The 20,171-nt window shown below is 47.0% G+C and overlaps 1 protein-coding gene across 4 annotated transcripts in view; it reads right to left on the reverse strand.

The window, feature by feature from the left end:
* Window positions 1-20,171, reverse strand: part of slit1a (slit homolog 1a (Drosophila)) — an 80,341-nt gene that overhangs the window by 14,924 nt on the left and 45,246 nt on the right. For 2 of the 4 annotated variants that reach the window (XM_028988963.1, XM_028988961.1), the window contains exons 6-19: window positions 19,688-19,759; window positions 18,948-19,019; window positions 17,515-17,678; window positions 14,671-14,818; window positions 9,376-9,447; window positions 7,598-7,669; window positions 7,191-7,262; window positions 6,915-7,058; window positions 5,279-5,442; window positions 4,595-4,618; window positions 2,013-2,157; window positions 1,603-1,677; window positions 1,051-1,194; window positions 260-403 (exon numbers count right to left, since the gene is read on the reverse strand). In XM_028988963.1, the coding sequence (XP_028844796.1) occupies window positions 260-403; window positions 1,051-1,194; window positions 1,603-1,677; window positions 2,013-2,157; window positions 4,595-4,618; window positions 5,279-5,442; window positions 6,915-7,058; window positions 7,191-7,262; window positions 7,598-7,669; window positions 9,376-9,447; window positions 14,671-14,818; window positions 17,515-17,678; window positions 18,948-19,019; window positions 19,688-19,759 (1,512 nt within the window). The remainder of the gene's footprint in view (window positions 1-259; window positions 404-1,050; window positions 1,195-1,602; window positions 1,678-2,012; window positions 2,158-4,594; window positions 4,619-5,278; window positions 5,443-6,914; window positions 7,059-7,190; window positions 7,263-7,597; window positions 7,670-9,375; window positions 9,448-14,670; window positions 14,819-17,514; window positions 17,679-18,947; window positions 19,020-19,687; window positions 19,760-20,171) is intronic. The other 2 variants (XM_028988964.1, XM_028988962.1) reach the window with 1 other exon arrangement.

The raw sequence follows: 20,171 nt of genomic DNA on the forward strand, positions 1-20,171 counted from the left end.
AAGGAATTAGGAAGCGGCACCGGTGGAGAAGAGATTTCTCATCAGCCTCTCATTAAATCCACAATCATTTCTCTCACATTCAGCGGATTTGAAATAATTGAAATATTTATGTCATCTGAGCCAAGTGTCATTTTTGATCTGTACATCAGTCAGACGTCTCTAATCACCTGCCTCTTCTGACTGGCCCAATAAACACTGACCTACAAATACTCTTAAAAACACAGAAAGAAAGGGAATGGGGAGGGGGAGGTCATCGTACAGGGTGGAGAGGGTCTGCAGGGTGTCGAAGGCACCCGGTGAGATGGTGGTCAGCTGGTTGTCGAAGAGGGACAGCAGGCGCACGTTGTGCAGGCCAGTGAAGCTGTTGTTGTGCACACAGCTGATGCGGTTGTTCCGGAGCATTCTGGATAAAATGAAGGCGCAAGAAAAACACGGGTACATAAAAGAGTCGATACTTTTACAATTTTACAATTTGCGTCATGCATACATGGTACTTTTAATACCAGAACAAGGTTTTCTACATGTTACAGGTTTCCAGTGGCAAGAGTTTTTTGGATTAAAAAAAAGTTTTTGGGGCAAACACTGTGCTGGTTTGAGATCAGTTGAACATTTAAAAAAATACATAGCTGCACGATACAAAGGTAATATGACCCTATAAAGAATAATGACAAGCCCAGAGCCATCTCTATCGGACAGCCCTGGTCCAACCAGCAATAAATCCACAATGAAAGAGAGCCATTCTCTTAAGTGAGGGAAGAGAAAATTTGTCATTTGGCTGTTGTAAAATGACAAGTGACAGTTAATATAAGTTGCCACTAGCCTAGTTGTGAAGTACCCTGTCCGTAGAACGAAGCACACTTTATCTGTAAATAATGTATTTGAATGGCTTTGTGTTGGTTGGGTGTTGCTGCTTGTTGTATCTACAATATTTCTTGGCTGCATTCGTGTTTCAGTGCTTTTTAAACATTCATTGGGCTTGAATGCCACAACTCTATATGGCATCACTGGAGCTGGCTTGAGTCAAATGAAATAATTGTGATGAAGACTCACAGCATACGGAGACCTTCCAGGCCTTTGAACATCCCACTCCGCACAGAGTCCAGCTGATTGGCTGTCAGGTGAAGCTCATTCACAGATGAAGCACCCTCAAACACACCGTCCTCGATCTCTGAGATCTTGTTGTTGCTGAAGTTTCTGTGGAAGATCCAGTACATGTGTTGTTATATACACACTTTCTATTTGTTTTCATGCTTCCCTATTTCTGTTGTGTGACTATTGTCAATGGTCACGTGGTACAATTTTAGCATGTTATTTTTTTCAAAAACGTTCCATGTTCAGAACACATGGAAATGTACCGAAAATCAAGTTCATTTGCTTTCCATAAACCTTTTTTATATCGCATCTTACTACATTGACATTCTTTCTCTTGCAACTTACAACAAAATGTTGTTGTATAATATTAATACACATAATCTGAAACTTCAATGAACTCATGCATCCAGTTGATCATTATCATAAGACGAAAATAGGAAGTTACTGTTAGTTACTGTTAATTACTGCCATCATTAAAGAATTGTTAAGAACGATGAATGACACTCCTACATTTTTTTCAGCTGGTTCAAGGTCTTGAACGTCCCCATGGCCTCAAGGGTGGTGATTTCATTGTTGTTGAGGCGCCTTTTGGCAAAGAAAGAACACAAGTTCAGAGTGGATGAAAAGCATCCTGTCCTACAGTAAACACACCTGAGTTTCACCTTCCTGAGGATAAAATGATTCAAATGAAATCAAAGATGCCTCGGTGTCATTGCTGAAAGCTGATACTTTTCCGCTTTTTTCCCCTCCCCTGTGATGCTCCTGCGGTCGCTGAATGAAGTATAAGGATACCCTACATTCCTGTTATCCAGGGTTGCAGCAATGTCACAAAATAACACGAGCAAATAGGGATAAATTTACTGCCAAATGAAGGCCCCTGGGGTGAGAATAAATTAAAGATGCTCCGTGGGAAGGCTTACAGTTCGACGGTGGACGCTGGTATGTGCTCTGGGATCTTGGTGAGGCGCAGGTTTGAGCAGTCCACCACGTTGGACTCGCAGCGGCACTTGGCCGGGCAGACGGGGTCGTTGTTGCACTCGTTGTTGAGTCGGGAGTCCTCTGTGCCTGTGGCATAACAATGAAGTCCTGTCAAGGGTAGGAAAGAAGCGAACCATTGCAATTTGTTCTGGTCTGTTTTTATGGCCCTGGGGGGGTAAAGAAGGTCATTTAGTGAGCTGACCTGCTCGCTAACCTTCCAAAAAAAAATGAAGTTCCACCCTTGATTGTAATGTTTCTGCTGCTGCCGTGAGTCAGGGGGAATGGGATCTTCATTAAGTACCTCGCTCGTGGTGGTGGATTTCAGACGGGAAACCGAGTGGCGTGAAAAGACTTAAGCAGGTTGCTGAGGAAACTGCCTGTCTGATAAATGTGGGCTTTGGACTCAGAAAACCAGAGAAGGCGGCTTCACAGACCTCAGAGAAGAATAGCAACGCCGCACGTAGGCCAAACGCTGTCCTCATACGCTAAGAATACATATTGAGCACCGAAGGGCGGTTTTATAATATTTGAAGAGTGTACTTGAAGCCACTTGGACAACGTGGGCCAGATTCTCACAGTGCTATAACAGATGCAGAGCATGGGGAGTGTTCTTTACAAAAGACAGACAGCCAGCCCTTTTTGTTTGTGTCTCACTGTCATATTGGTACTATATGACCCTGAATATTAGATGACCCACCCTTTAAACACTTCTGTTTGGACCACGAATGTAAGATAACACCATCGCTTCGGATGTATTTAGAAAATACAAAAACACCCTGACCCTTATATATGGGCCAGTATGGTATTGAACAATATGGTATCACAAACATTCATGATAGTCTTTATACAGTTTAAAATTGGAGGAGCCCATTATGATTGACTTCATTCTGGATGATTTAAATGTCCTTTGAAAATGTACAGTTCCAGACTCCTCCCTTCCTCCTTCACTCGTGTGTTTTCTTTAATTGTAATACACCCTGTCCACGTCACCCTCAGCAAACCTCTAATACATATCCTCTACAGCCAAGACAAACTCTGATGGGGCAGTGGTGGCCTAGCACTTAAGGAAGTGGCCCTGTAATCAGAAGTTTGCTGGTTCGAGTCCCGATCCACTGAGGTGCCACCGAGCAAAGCTCCGTCCCCACACACTGCTCCCCGGGCGCCTGTCATGGCTGCCCACTGCTCACCAAGGGTGATGGTTTAAATGCAGAGGACACATTTCACTCTGTGCACCATGTGCTGTGCTGCTGTGTATCACAATGACTTCACATTAATGTTTAAACTTTAATGCTGATAGACTATACCGGATACTTATTACAGCTGTGAACACTCCCAACGCGCTATTTCTGATATTTTGCCTGTGTACGTGTCGCTGGGTAGTTTATTCAGAGACACACGTCCAGTTCGGCCACTGCCCTGAAGGTAGGATGATGCCACTGTTTCCTGGACACGGTGAGCCGGATGGTGTGTATAAGCCGCTAAGTGGGTTTCTCATTCTTGTGGCATTTCCCATGTGTCGATGAGGATCCCAGTGACGACTGGGTCGGAGGGGGACTTGTTTCCTGGAATCGAGTTTGACACACTTTGTTTTCCTTCCTCGGCGCAGACGTCAGACAGAGACACCGCTCAGATTGGGGAACTTCAAACGGACTAATGATCCTCATTACCGCCTGTTTTGGATGTGACATAGGAAATGGCATTTCCTGGTGTTAAAACGAGGAGTTGCAAAAAAAAAAAAAAAAAAGCAAAGAGGAAACAATAAAGTGGAGGGGCTCTTTGATTTAAAGATGGATGGGAGCAGGTCATTCCTTCACAACATTTCTCATTTGCAGCAGAAAGCCTCGTCTGAGATGCCGCTCCTTCCTTTTAGGCATGAAAGTATCGACTTCAAGCCGGCAGATGCTCTCAGATATGAGCCACATATCTGTACCGCAGGACATTTGGACTGTCCCGAGGCTGTTTATCTTTCAGGATGAGAGGAAAGGGAGGGAAGGAAGAGGGAGAGTGAAAAAACAAGGATTACGTGATTACCGTCTTACCGTGAAAAGGTCTCCAAACAGTCAGTTGTCAAAAGAATGGCAGTCACTCAAAGAATAAAACATCATCTTCTCGTATGCACCTACGGGGGCTTTAGGTTTTCATCATTTCTTCAAGAGGACAGATTACTCATTAATCAAGCTTCTCTCTCATCCTGCCAGAGCTTCGTTTTGTGCACTCGAGCGCTATTTTCTCGGAAGTGCTCTTGCCAAGGGATCTGGAAACATCTCCAGATATAAACTTTCTCCTCTGAGTTGCATTTTTTTTTCACTTCTTCTACCTCAGGACAGAACGGGCCCAAACTCTCCAGGTCTGTCGCCTTAACTGGAAGCTGAGAAGCTGCCCTCAGACATTCTTAAATCCTCAGCGTTTACCTCAAGTAATGTACCGCGATGAAGTGGTTTAAGACGATGAGGGGAACAAAGCTCAGAGCGGAAGCAAAGGAGGAACGTTAAAAAAAGAAGGGAGCTTCTGAAAAGCGACTCACCTGGGATGACGTACTGCTCTTTGGCTGTGATGGAGGGAAAAATACAAGCAATGGCATCAGTTAGGGCAGTCAACAGTCGGCAACATTAGACCCCGACGCCAGTCGGGGGATAATCAGGTTTTTTTTCACTCCAATTTGAAGTGATGAAGAGGAAAGACTCTGTCGAACTGCCATCCCTGAAGACGGTGAAGGATGGGGTGGGAGAGGGACGGGGAGAGACGGATCTCCGTGTCCGGGCAGGATTAGCCCAGTGGCGGTTGTAAACAAGTGGTGGTGAATGCAGCCACAAGCGGTGAGAATGCCAGGCAGCTAAGCTCCGAGCGACAAAGGCGGCGAGGTCCGAGAAACCCGACCTCTGGGCACGGATGCCCACGTCGGCCCAGAACCAGACAGACAAATGTGCTAATGTCCTAATAAAACCTGGGCAGGGGAAGACTGAAATAATGCTAATAATAAAAAAAAAACACCATCTGACAGCCTCTGGCAAACAGCAGCGCTGAAAGCCTACGGCTGTGCCAATCCAATGTTGCCCCTTTGCCAGTGAGACAGTGGGCATCTTGGCTTTCGTGCCTCCGGCTCGAAACAATCCGGAACCGTGGGACGGACGTGCAGAGAGAGGCGAGCAGAGCGTGAAGGAGAAAGAGGAAGAAGAGGGTCTGGCGGGGGGGCGGAGCCCGGGCTCACCGGAGCAGCGGAACTTCTTGCTCTTGATCTGGCCGATGCGCTTGTTGGCGAGGCGGCGGGGGCTGGCGCAGCGCGCTCCGCTCGTCTCGATGGGGTTGGAGCGCAGGTAGTCGGCCAGCCACTTCAGGTTGCAGTCACAGATGAACGGGTTCTGGGCAAGATGTCTGGGACGGAGGGAGGGAAAGTGTCAGAGTTATGAGCTGTGAAAAGCTGCAACTCTGCACGATGGTCTGCAGTCACAGTCAAAGTCAAAGTGAACGTTATTGTTATTCAAACCAAAAAAAAGAAAAAAACGAACGAGTACCTATTCTTCCTACTTTAAAACCACAATTTGACATCTACAGGTTTTGGGACAGCGAGTCCTGATCAAGCACACAACAATAATATCTGGACCATTCAACTTGGCCGATAAAGAGATGCGTTAAACTTCCATCATATTTGAAGTGAAGTGATTGTCACTTGTGATACACAGCAGCACAGCACATGGTACGCACAGTGAAATTTGTCCTCTGCATTTAACCCATCACCCTGAGTGGCGGATCGAGATTCGAACCAGCAACCTTCTGATTATGGGGCCGCTTCCTTAACTGCTAGGCCACCACTGCCTTCTATCAATATTTAGAAGAATATTGTTGTACAGCTACACTGTGAGATATAGGACTGCTGCGTTTTGCCTAGTGCCAAATATGTATGTATGGATAAACATGGGATTATGACCTTAAATAATATAATGAGGTGTACTGTTAATTAAAGAGACTTGTCTGTGAAAAACCCAGGATTCTTCTCAGTCTAAACCCCCAGAACAGATCTGACTGTAGCTACTATGGTGCCATCTTAGCTCAAGGGCCCTACACGGCAGCACCGGATAATTATCAGGCCTTGGATGAGCTCACGTTGGCATGGCTGCAACTCGAAAATAATATTAACCTGTGGAAGGATTTTGCACTCTGGACCTGCACCACATTTGAAGGTGGGGTGGTGGGGTGGTATCTGGGTGTGGCATGTGAGCTATGCTCCAGCACATTGCTACGAGGCTAAGCCGAGCACCCGCTGGTCCCCCGCTGCCAAGTCGCCTCTATATTTACTCTTTTCCCCAGAATTCTGGAAAAAAAACCCTACAATGGCCGGTTGTGCCATCGCCCCTGCCAGCCCGCCCTCCTCTGAGTGCCGGTGCCAGGTGAACTAGGGGACAGCGGAGTCAGCCAGCGGTGACAGGCATCGCGCGCGCGAGCGCATGCAAACCGGATAAAGCACACGTGTCCGCGCGCATCCTCTCTCCGTCGGGGCGGGGGGCCGCGCCCCTCCCTCCGCAGGAGAGCGGCTAATGTAACGCGCGCCGTAACACGAGAGCGATAAAAAGCCGAAGGCTGCGGCTTAAAAATAAAACCGAGTGTGTGGGCTATTTTCACTGCATTGTTTCTCGGGTTACAAGGCCGACGGGGGCCAGCGTTTACTGTTGGAGGAGGGGTGGGGTGCCGGGGCGCGGCACCATTGTTCGCTCTGCCTCCGGGCAGAAATGACTTCACTGGACGATTTATGCCGCCTTACATCTTGATACCATTTGCGATATTTATTAAAGGCAGAGGGACAGGTGTAAACAGCGGGGTGGGGCCCGTTCCGGGTACCGGCTACTCACAGGGTCTGGATGGCCCGCAGCGAGGTGAAGGTGCCCTTCGCCAGGGTCTGGATCTTGTTGTCGTACAGAGACAGCAGAGACAGGTTCTGCAGGTCCTGGAAGGCGTTGGCACGGACGCAGTGGATCTTGTTGGCGTTCAGGAGCCTGCAGATGCAAACCAGGGGACGTAAAGTCGTCAGGGAGACGGGGAAAAAGGCGATCCGGTGGTATTAGGAGATCTCAGTTTAGTATTTATGCCCTTTCTGGCTGGAAGCGGTTCCCTTCCAAAAAACTTACAGCAGCTGCAGGCCGTACAGGCCATCAAACACTCCCTTCGGAAGCTCGGTGATTTTGTTCCCATACAAGACCCTGCGAAAGAAAGAGGCACAAATATTTATAAACCGCATACTTGATCGCAGACAAATACGACAAGTCTGCTTGACGCTTCGCATGTCGGCTCCCTCTGTGTTTATTCTCAGGGACAGACCTGCACCAGAACAATAAAGTGGATCCGTTCCCTGACACTGGCAGGAACAGGAGTCACACTCCGATGTACGTGACCTTTCCCTCTAGTATACAGCCAATGAATCACGGCCCGACAATCCAACCACACGCGCACAAACAGAGAGGCGTTCAAACACACACACACACACACACACACTCGTCTCACAAACACACGCCTCTGACGGGTGGCAGAGACTCACAGGGAGTTGAGCGAGCGCAGGCCCTGGAAGGCGTCTGGGGCGATCTCTGAGATCTGGTTGTTGCTCAGGTCTCTGTGGAGAAAGACAGAAATGACTATTTGCATATAATTATGCAATTATTTACTAATCAATTTGTATGTCAAAGTGATTATCTGTGTTTACAGAATATTTTATATTTCACATATACATGATAATTATGTAAGACATGGATAACCGTAAAGATCGTCATCACCAACTCACATTCAGGTTGTACTGTTGTTGCCAGATGAGTTGACGCTAAATATAACACGTGCGATGTCTCCCTCTTTAAAATGTCTCTAAATTTTCTCTAAATATTTTCTATCCCTCATCACCCTTTTACAGGAATGACCTCTTCATCAAACTGATTAAGGAGGAGAGAATGAACCAAAACAAAATGCTGCGCATCAGAGCACTTTGCTGTGTTGCAATCGGTTGTTTTCGGCCTGGTTCTCCAGTGGAGATCCACAGAGCGCTCTATTCTGCTCATTCGGCTGTTTTTGTTCCCAGGATTCCCTGTGCTTTGGGCATGGCGACCTCGGTGTGGACTCCACCGCCGCAGACAGCAGAACGATGTGGGGCATCGACCTCAAGCGCCTCCCACCAGACACAGGGGGACAGGACAGGATGCTCTCAGCACATTCTCAGCCTGACATCCCATCCGCCTTCGTCCGAAAGGGAGGAGAGGGCCCCCAGTCGGACTGGCACTTCCGACCCCGCCCTCCCGTCTCCAATGGCTGCCCACGCGGTGCCTGGACGGGACATATGGAAAGAGTTTCTTTGCCCTGACGCCTAGGGTCCGGCCCGAAGCCGCTGTGGTGGGGGGCACTGATGCTCCATGTAATAAGATCGGCAGGCCTTCAGGCCAGAGACGGACCCGCCGCACGCTGCGGGCTCACCGAGGCAGCGGCCGGTGTCTGCCGTTCTACCAGGAGGCTCCGGCAAAACGCCGCTTGTCTTCTTTCTGTGGTAAAGTCTGACATGTTGTTTTTAAAAGGAGAAGAAATCAGTGCGGAGCGGCACACAGGGCACAGCCGTCTCACACACCCCTGGCTGTCAGGCACGTGGTTCACCCAGAGGTCCCTCGGAAGCAGTGCTGCTGGAAACCATGGACATCACGCGGGGTCAAGACCACAAGTTACACGCATGGGACGAACAGGTCACCGGTCAGCTATTTATAACGAGCAGAATTGAAAGGGATTTTGGCCTGTGAGGCTGCTGGATGGTAACCGGATGGTAACTGGATGCAGGATGGTAACTGTGACTGAAGATGGGCAGCTGAACAGGGCTGATATTTATGTCTGCAGGTTAAACGGTGTCACCGAGTCGCGGAGCTCGCCTCTGCATCGCCAGGGGCCTAGGGAGGGGTAACCGAAACGCGGACACCTTCTTCCCAGGACCGCTGGGCGCGCGAAGGCTGTGAGCTGTGGTGAAAGGCCGCTTCGTGACTGCGGGTGCCGGGCCGAACGCTGACTCGGGGCCAAGACTGCAGGGCGGAGCCTCTCCGCTGGACCGTAATCATCGTTCCCACAATTTACAGCGTGCTAAATAACCTGCTCATGGGGCTCGGATCACGAGCCGTCAAAAAACCCAGCTATGAATACCACGTTCGAAAAGCGAAAAAAAACAAAAAAACAAACAACCAGCAACACTTGTCCGAGGATCGACGGGAAAACTGGGATTTCAAACCGAAACTGCGACCTTGCAAATGACACCAGTTAATAAAAATGCATCTGGCAGGCCAGCCAGGGCGCACTCACATTCTGCGGAGCTTCTTGTACGGAGAGAACGCTCCAGGGGGGACCGATTTGATGCCGTTCTGTTCCAGGCGGCTGTGGATAGAGAGCAAAAAAAAAAAAAAAAAAAAAAGAGGACAGACAGAGAGACAGAAGTGTAGTTAGGCAACCAGACAACAAAGAGTGCCATGGCAACAAGGCTCATTAATCCCTGATCTCTATGGCTACTCGATTGTGTAATTGGTCAGGTGCTGCTCATTTCCTACACGTTTGGAGCTCATCTGTGCTGCATTAGCACCAGCGACAAGCAGTTATTTATTCTACATGAGCGGCTGTGGAAATCGTGAGCATTCTGCCTTATGCTGCTGGACCATTGTGTCCCGTCCCCTTGTTGTAGATGAACATCTAATTGTTGTCCATTTAAATGACGGGTTGTTATTCAGTTTAACCCCCCCTCCCCTTGCAACCTTCGGGAAAACAGCAATCCAAGCTCAAAAAGGGACACGCAACGGTCTGGGTGAGTAGTATGGAGTGGAGAGCAGTGGGGTGATGCTGGGAGGAACAGATCTGTCAAGCTACTGTCAGCACGGCAGAAGTAGCACCCTGCTAAACTTAGAAAATTTTATCCAGAGCCGCAGCAAAGACAGATCAGCACCAGTCACACACTAAGAATTGTAGGGACCCATAAATCAACCCAATTCATCTGTGGCTCAACACAACAGACCTTCAAACAGACACGCTACACACACTGAGAACATTAAAAACCACAAGTGGTTGAGGGACCACTTTTTATATTGTGTAGGCTGCCATTACGAGGGTTGACATCTGATCCAGAGCCCCCCACCTGAAGCTGTTTTTTACACCTGTCTGCCCCAGAGTCTGTGTCCATCATGTCTGCAAACGTGTACATGTACATAATTGTGTGTGTGTGTCTGAGTGTCTGGCCATGGTCAGGAAATCCAGCCGGACCCCACGGCCGGACATCACAGATCAGCCTTATGAATCACATGTGTGGCTTTGGCGGCCGAAGGACATTCATGCACAGCAGAACCTTCAGGAATCATGACCTCTAATCAGCATCAGATGTGCTGGAAAAATCTCGGGATGCAATAAAGGTTTATTTTTTCGAGCTCTGAAAATCCCATTAGCGGCCGTGTGGGGCTGGCGGGATTTTAAGGGCCTGCGGTTAATGGGCTGCCTCGCCTCGCAGGCAGCTGCCTCTGAGGCTCACGCTCAATCCCCCCTAAGCCTTATTAAAGCAGGAATTTTAAAAGCTGTGAACTGACCTATAAATAAACAGCATTTTGCCTGGGCACGCCGAGGCCGGACAAGCGGCTAATGCTGAGGTAAGCGCAGCGGGCGTGGCGCTTGGCATGTGTGGCGCTTTCAATTCTGCCTACTTGCAGGTGTATTGGAGAGATGCTCGACTGTAAACTGTAAAAATTTGGACAGGGGTCAGGGGAAGCAAGGAGGAAGCATCACTGGCCACCGTCCTCCCCCCTGCTTGAATGACTGAATATGAATTTGAGCACAAAAACCAGCATCAAGAACACTACAGTCTGCAACAACTCACTAAATCATCTAAATCAATTTTGAACATTTCACTGGGGCGTTGAGGAAATATCTCAAGCATTTAATCGCATTTTAAAATAAGTCAATTAAGATTCCAATTGGATAAATGAACGGAGAATTTTATTTTATGAGACTTTTCTGGAAGCAAACAGTTGGTGGCGATGAGGCTTGACTTATGGCATTTTCTATTAAGAACCTCCTACTTCAAAGAAAGAGCATGCATTTATGTAAAAATATAGCAACGCAATTTAAATTCCTAGGATTGCAGCCATTCCAGACCACAGGATATATCTACAAAATTCCTGTGGTGGCCATGTTCTGCAGTGGTCCATCTCAACCATTATTTATAAGCACCATGTCTCACTGAATTTACTGCAGTGACACAGGGACTGTGGCTTCATGTCTTCACCATGCATCGTGATCTGCCAAGTGGCTTTATCTCCTCCTTTCATGAAGCGTCTGGTCTGAGCAGATCCCCGAATGCACGTCTGAAGAGCTGTCTGGAGCACAGCCACACGGTGTGTGCATGTGTGTGTGTGTGTGTGAGAGACACAGTAGCACTCAAGACGAACAAGAAAAAAAAAAAAATCAATACACACAGTGGCTGTGAGCTTCGTCACGACCTAGGATCAGGTGATGAATAAGGACGCTTAGAGGCGGCAGATTGAAATCGATTGGGCTCGGGACAAAAGCCCCCTGAAAAAGCCGAGCTCTGGAGATTGATCCCTCAGTCCGCAGACGAGCGACAGCCAGCTCCAATCAAAACCCTAAAGAAACAATCTCCTAAAGTAGCCCCCGGGTGGATAATCAATGCGCCCCGTCCCATCAATCTGCTGTAAGCACGGGTTTCATTAAACAGGAGCACATAATGCCATTAGCTATTCAAGCACAGCCAGCGATGCGGGAGCTCGCAGTAATCAAAGCTGGAGATGCAGCCACGGCGCTCAGACATAATGACAGGGACGCAGGCACAAAAACGCCACTGTACGGCAAAATAGGAGCTGTCTAAATCTGCAAGACTTCTAAAGACCAAATAAGAACAGCCAAATGAGGAACATTTTAAAAATAAGCTTGACACCCTCACATTTTCAGTTGCCACACACACACACACACACACACAAGAAAATAATAACAAGAAAACAATGGGGGAAAAAGTTCACAAGTCTCTGTGGCTCATTAAGACGGCCGGAGCTGCCGCTGAGTCTCCATGTCGGTGAAACTGGACCCGGTTTGCTAATGAAGTGGAGCCCAGGAAGCAGGACGAGTGATAAAACTTCAAACAAAGCAAATGTAGAGGAGGACGCATGTCTGCGCTTCACTTACCCACGGCACTTAAATCTTTAAATCAAGGTTCCACATGTAAATTTCACCAGTAAAATATACACGCACAAACACATGAAACTTGAATATATGGAATGAATGTCTGAATAAATTGAATGAAATCTGACGTTACCAAGCCACCGGCACCATTTTGTGTTTTTTTGCGAATGTTAGTTCACTAAACAAGTGAATTGTGCTTCACCACGAGTGAGCAATTTTAAGCAATGATGACACTGGCTAATGCTTGCAGTAACGGTGATAATATTTGTACCAACATTCAGCATAGGACCACTGACGAAGAGATTTATCCGATGTTTCACCGTGGAAGACCTAGTGCAGCGACAGCCGCTGCTTATCCGTCAAGCATCCACACTGACCGAAACAGGCCATTCCTACGTACATCCTCCGTCCATCAATACGACGCGGCAAAGGGAAACGGAGGTAAGTAAACAGGGAGAAATTACAGCGGCAAACTAACAAGCAACACCCGGAAAGACATGTCCAACAAGTGTCCGCAGTACAAATGAACTGTGCAATATATGTGACTTGGTTTTTTTTAGCATTTCAAATCGGATATACCAGCGCTGCCCGATCCCAGCGCGCCATGGAATGTTTAGATTCAGGCTGCACACACAAAGATAATTCTATTCTATTTTACACATTCACGTAATCTGCAGAATGTTAGCAGAACATCTCTCCGGTGCCGTTTTGATGCCCAGTAAATTAAGCTCACACTAAACTCTGCTGTAAATTAAATAAAAGCATTTAATTTAAAAATCATATTTTGAAAAGTTATTTCGTAATGTCTATCAAGTTCAATTTTAAAGTGGTATTCGACATCAGACAAATTAGTTGAAATAGAGCAAAGTTTTTTTAATTGGTATACTAATTTGCAACCTTATAAATGAAACTAAATCATATGGACTCAAAGATGGACAGAAAAACCATATGATTCACATGATTGACCCAAAAAAATATCTTCCACTGAAAGTGAACAAGATCTGTGAAACGTGCACACCTACAGTAGGTCTAAAGACATGGAGGGGAGATGCAGCCTTCACTACAGCGTGAAGCTCTAAAGCCCAGACACCCAGAACTCTGCATAAAAGAGTTCTGCGGATCTCCGAGCTCAGGAGGGCTGTCTGAAGCGTCTTTACTGCCTCAGTCCTGAGAGGATCGACTGAAGACGGAGGGCTAGCGGAGCAGATCAAACATGTCCCTGCCGAGACTCCCATGCCACTCTCACTGCTCACCCGCCCGAGTGTCTCACCAAAGCTCTGAAAATAGGTCAGGGTTATTAAGGAACACCCATGCTGTGAGAAGATTTTAAAAGGGCTCTTTTTTTTTCAGAAATTAGTTCAGAATCTGCATTCAACTCTGCATTGATGGAGTCTTTTTTTTTTTTTTTAAGTTCAGAGGTAAGTTTCAAATATCCCTTGAGGATTTGGGTGGCCCATTGTGTATCGCTCAACAATGACATTAACACGTTTACCTTGTATGCCTCAATTACTCAGTATTATGTAGAAATGTCATCCAAGTGTCGTTATTAAAGAAAGAAAAAAAAAAGCAGGTTTAAGTGTCAGGCCTTTGACGCACGACCAGAATGATATTATGCATGGTACCGTAGTTTCAGTTGTCAGCGCAGATACCATCTCACAGCAGGAAAAATGAGACCCATCCTGCACGGTGGCTTCCTTTATAACGGTCCAAGTGTGGAAGGACACATGAGCTTTTAATACGACCACCCAGCCACTCAGTCTGGCTATGCGAGGACAGTGATGAGTGAGTCCTCAGCTCCGCTGTGCTCACGAGCCGAGCAGCTAATGGGGCCGGGCTGCTGCTTTGATAAATTAATCTAGCGTTACATAAAGCCGTCCTCCAGTCTTTAGCTCTGAAACTGATGACGAAGCTGGGAAGAGCGGCTTCTGAGGTGTACTGGTTAATGATAAACTGCACTGGGCTATTGTAAACTTGATTCCCAACGTCAACCGCTTATGAATCAGGGGTTGGAAAAGTTAATACTCAGACAGATGTCTGATAAGTAGAGAGCTTGATGTACATTAAGCACTCACATGTGTTCACAGTTTGGTGAGGGATGAGCTTTATGAAGCTGTACCATCTGTGGGTTAGAGCCATGCAATAAAACGGCATACCATACAAGCTTGTTAAAAGGGAAAAAATACAAAATAAAATAACTCAGCGCCCCCAGGAGGAAAGATCTGCCACGCTACACTTAAGGGAGAAAAATGCAGATGTGGAGAACTCAAGTTGCTTTCAAACATCACATCATGCATCTACTGACAGGTTATAGGAGGCTGGGGGATTAGGACTTATTTCTTGCATGTTGTTCTCTTTTCCAGCTTTGTGAACTCCCACCCCTCCTCTGATTTTGCTCAAAGCCACCTGAGGCCGGGGAAGCGTACTCACATCTCGGCCATGCTGTCGGGCAGGTTGGCGGGGATGGCTGTCAGCCCTTTGCCCCTGCAGTCCACGATGTTGTTGCTGCACGTGCACATGGCAGGGCAGGAGCCCGCGGCGAGGCTACAGGACTGGGGACCAGCATTCTCCGTCTGACCTGGGAACAGCAGAAAAAGAACAAAAGAATATATATACATATATATGGAATATATATGGAATAAAAGTCTGAATATATACGTAGATTTATGTAATAAGTCTTGTGTACAACTTTTATGTTGTTTCTTGGGTTTTTAGTTTAAGAGATTTTACTCTGATACAGAAAAAAACATGAATTTGCATAGTGTGGACTGTAAAAACATTTCTTTCTCGAGGCATCTGAGCTTCAGTGAACAGGTCAAAATGGGTAATTTAAGGCCACAGAACAATGTGAACAATGTCTAATGCGTTACATAATTATTAATCCTCTACATTAATCAGTACCCATATCATTACTCTGCCAAAAGGATGACATTTAGCAGCAGATCAAGGGTTTATAAATTAAAAAGTGCATCCAGGGCATTACTATTCCACAGTGTGGGCATATCAAGGACATGTTAATACAAATGCATTGATCTCTTTATGCAGCAGCAGGCTGCAAATCTGGCAGGAATACTTCCAAATGTGCAAGTTCAGCTGTTTGGTTCTTTTGCTCACGCTTGTTCTTGAAACCGAAGACACCTTCATTAGCATACGGGATACGCATCCCTTGACGTTCTCCCCAGTTACCTTTTTTCAAAAATGACTTAACCCCCAGTCAAAAGTAGCTCATGCGCTATGCAGTATTCACAGTCTAACCCAGAAAGGGAATAAAAGAGATTTTTAAATGTGCTAATTTGCCGCTGCTTTATAAATCTGAAAAAAAAAAAACATGAATATTTGATTGCCACTCCGAGTTCTGGTTTAGCTGGATGCACCAGGGGGGCTGCCTGCGTGGTTATTTATACACGGGGAGAAATTCATCCAGGTCCAGTGGACTGGGAGATGGAGCAGTGGCCTGTGGCCTGAAAGTTGAGAGAGAGAGTGAAAGAGAGAGAGCGAGAGAGAGAGGCTGCTGTTGCATTTTTCTTTTTTTTTTTTTTGCAGGAAGGGGAGGGTGGTGAAGACAGCCGAGTCTGGCGAACTTTTCTCTGGTGGGATTAGGAACTCAAACCATGGGAGCATGAAACTGAATTTCCCGACATGTACCGGAGATTAACCCGGGGGATTAATCGGACGCAAACAAGTGTGCAGTGTTGCTGCGACAATTCCATTTGTAAACAGGGATAAGTCCTGCTGTGCTGCAGCCATTGTCCCCGGTGCCAAACGTGTCTTACAGGCAACTGTTAACATCCTGGCACCAACTCACGGCACACTGACATAATTGTGGCGGGTTATGATTATTGTTGTTGCGCTGGCTGACTCTGTTGAGATAAGAACCCTTGTGATGAAATATAATGGGGGCTGTTGGTTCGAGAAGGGGCGTTAGAGCTCGAGCTACTGTTACGTTCCACATCGGCAACAGCTGTCCAGCTTCTCAGCACATCCCTCTTCCCCTCAGTCCCTCGGAGCGGAAACGAGTCGCGGGCCGAGGGACCAGCGGGCAGCCAGCCGTGAAGTCCAGCACCACGTGTCCCCATCAAGCTCGCCTTCCCAACACACCCAAATCCCAGGCAGGTGTCCCGCCACGGATACGCAATACACCCCTCCTATGTCGAAAGCAGAGAACTAGCGCTTGTGTGCCAGCGAGCCACTCTCTAATGATCCCTTCTGTGAGAGTTCAAGCGCTGGTCACGGTTGCAGCGGCGCTCTGTGTGTCTGCGCTCACATTTAGGGACCAATAAGTACAACACTTTGTGCTTAAGGGTAAACTTGCTTTCATCAGTCACATTATCTGGGGCCAAATTATACATAAACCCGTCCAACTTGCTTTCACAAGTTTATGCTGTGTAGCAGAATCTTGAGGGTTACACCCTCAAAGGTGTGACATAGGTCAGCTCTGGCACTAATGGACAGTATCATACGGCTCAGATTAAAGGACCTCCTCTTCAGACCTTCAGATTTCATAGCTAGACCTGCAGAGTACTTATAAAAAAAAAAACCAAAAACCAGTAGCATATTATATAATACTTTATGTCCAGTTGGGCAATATGAGAGAAGCATCTGTGGTATGTGGTATGGTATGTCTTTAGGAGTGACTCTCAATGGAAGCCTCACAGGAAGAACCAGCTGGGTTTAGATCCTGATACTGTGGGAAACCTTTGCCCCAACAGGCTGTTCACCAGAGCTGAGTCCCATGGAACTGTGCCCAACACAGAGTTCCCAATCCAGCAGGAATGTTTCAGGGCTCAGCTATCAGCCGTAGACATATGGCAGACTCAACCCTCTGCTCCCTGGTTGTGATGCACCCAGGGCATCATGGTCCCACAGCCCGGTCCCTCTGCACCTGCTGTTATGGGGCGATGACCTTGACAGCCAGGGCAGTTTTTCATGTAGCGATAATCCAAACAGGTACGGCACCAGGGTCTCAGAGGAGAAAAGATAGCACACCATCTGGCCCTCCTACTGAATTACGCCAAAAAGAATGGCTGTAAGTCAAACGTTTTCGCTTTTATGTGATCCGCCAGGGATAAAAGCTGCATTCCTGCCAGCTGAGCACAGGACAGGCAAGGAGGGCCGTCAGTGTGGATACATCAGTTTGGGCAGAGCGCTTGATCCGGACCTCACCGGTGCAGCCAACCTCCAATGTCAGGTGTGATTATCTACTGAGGTACTGATGGGACCTTTACAGAGATCGAGTGTGTGTTAGTGTGTGCGGGGTGGATTCGGCTGCATTACCTGAACAGGTGAACTCGTGCTTCTGGATCTCAGCCACGTTGAGGCCACGGAGCGGGAGCGGGGCAGTGCACTGGGTGAAGAGGCCGATGGAGGGCCGCTGGCGTAGCCACTGGGACAGCCAGGCCAGGTGGCAGTCGCAGTTCAGGTTGTTGGAGTGCAGTCGACTGGAGGTAGTATGAAAATACAGTTTCATTTAAATTGTATAACATGCAGACAATTAACAGAATACACTGGATTAAAATTGTGCTTTAATAATGCTTGTAATTATTATGGAATCCCACTGTGCAACTTAATTATGTTCAAAGATTCAGGCGCTATTGCTACTGTATTATTTTTAAAAAATTAAAAATAAAAAAATAAGGGCAAGATCTACAGTGCTTTGTGTGACATGACAACAGCGTCGACAATTTTTTTATTTAAATTTTTTTAAATGTCAAATTCCAAATTATTTACTGCAAAAACACAAAATGTTTTTTTCCCAAACTTCATACGGTCCTAAATAATATTTTTTTGCAAGGACATCCATCTTCATAACCATTACTGCTGAGTAAGAGTAGATGAAATCTGACATGTTTTGTCATTGTCATTCGAGTCCCTTCCAATTTTTAATGAAACTGTTGCAAAAATCTGGATGTAATTTTCACAACAGCACTGCCTATTCTTCCTCAACACCATTATCTGTCCACATCTTTGACAAAACCGTGAAGGTTCATCACAGAAAATAATTTTGGAAACTGCTGCTATTACCCACACATAATTCTTGCACAGGGACAAGAGAGCCTGCAGACCGCGACAAGCTCGAAACCAAGACAAGAATGAAGCTGTGGTGAGCTTTGAGACTCGCAGCCAACATAATTGTTTTAATTCGTACATGCTTGCACATTTTGTAAATACATTTAGACAATAGGCCTGTGGGGGTATTTATTTCTGGGACGGTTCCTCAGTGTGCTCCTCAGATTGACTGAGGAAATGGTTTCTGGCATGGCTACAAACCCAACTGTGGCCTATGGCTGCCCACCAAGACTGCCTGGAATGGCACTCTGTGTGTCTAGTTGGATATAACCAGTGTGTGGACCTCTGCGGTCTCTACTGCTACTCTGCTGCCTGCTGAGTGCACTAAAAAGATGGAGGTCACCGAATATAGAAAATTAAGGGCACTGGAGAAAAGATGTGGTCCGGGTCTTCAGTGGCAGGCCTGCATGTTTTTAATCCCAAAATATTGGTGGTTTTTTTTTTTTTTTTTGCACTGTCTGGAAAACCCCAGTTTTTTCTCGTGCTGGTAAGATGGGTACTCTCATCCAAAATTACACTTCTGCTGTTTATAACTGGTCACAGTTTACAGCTCCCAGTGAGGCTTGGTGCTAAAACGAAGACGAGGTGCACTATGTCGCGAGTGGTGAGAATGTCGATGGGGGTCGTTTCGTGTTACTCACAAGGTCCGTAGCTTGGGCATGTGGTTGAAACTCGAGACGGGAATGCTGCTGATGTTGTTGTTGTTCAGGGTTCTGTAAGGCATTAGGAGGAACAGAGCAATTAAAAGTATGAATCACCCCTCCTAAGGCTGAATCTTCTGCCTTGCAACGTGAGATGTTCCCTCTTGAAACTTCCTGCGGTTGTGTCTCCGCCCGCCACCCACCCTGCACCTCTGTGGCACCTCTTCCTGCCTCTCTGTCACCTGGCAGGAGAAAGTAACGCCTCTTCACACTCACATGCAAACGCTGAGAGCGGAAGAGGAAGTCCCCCCCCGCCACGTAATAAAGCCACTAATGAAGTAAGTCTTCTCCTCAAATTGCCTAGAAGCTTGTCACATGTGACTGAAAAAAAAGGCCATCAGTGGTCGGCTGGTCTGCATTTAGGGAGACCGCCGGGGGAGGACGGGTGGTAGTAGCCTAGTGGGTAACACACTCGCCTATGAACCAGAAGACCCAGTTTCAAACCCCGCTTACTACCATTGTGTCCCTGAGCAAGACACTTAACCCTAAGTTGCTCCAGGGGGGGACTGTCCCTGTAAATACTGATTGTAAGTTGCTCTGGATAAGGGCGTCTGATAAATGCTGCAAATGTAAATGTAAATGTAAGGACGCTCCGGGCCGGTGGTCCTTCAGCTCCCGCACAAGACACTCTGCTTCATACCATCGCAAAGCATCACAGTCACAGTGGGTCTGATACTCACAAAACCTCCAGACCCCTGAGGGCGCGGAAAGCTCCGTCCTCGATGCAGCTGATGTGGTTCTTGTCAAGCTGACTGCAAAGATCGTAAAGAAGACAGATTGTGTTACTCAGAAGGAGCAGGAATCAATAAACATCATCCATTCCAATATACAGGACGAGCTATGGCTGTGGTCTAGATGAATCTGTTTTCTTTTGCATGGCTGTGATTACGGTTGGATGATAATCATTTTACAGAAGCACGGCGTGATTATCGACTGACATGATGTAGTCTTAAAAAAATCAATAAGGATATACAGTGGTCGTTTTTGAACGTATAGCATGGGGAGATGAGTTCATGATAATGAACGACCCCGGTGAGATGGGGTGAAATCTGACGCAGGTTATCCTGTGACAACTGTGTGGCCCTGCATTAAGTCAAAAGAAACGGGTGATGTGTGTTTTGTACCCCGTATTCCCAGAACAGGCTAATCAAAAGTGTCCATCCA

Source organism: Denticeps clupeoides, chromosome 8 (genome assembly GCF_900700375.1).
Source record: "Denticeps clupeoides chromosome 8, fDenClu1.1, whole genome shotgun sequence".
Lineage (NCBI taxonomy): Eukaryota > Metazoa > Chordata > Actinopteri > Clupeiformes > Denticipitidae > Denticeps > Denticeps clupeoides.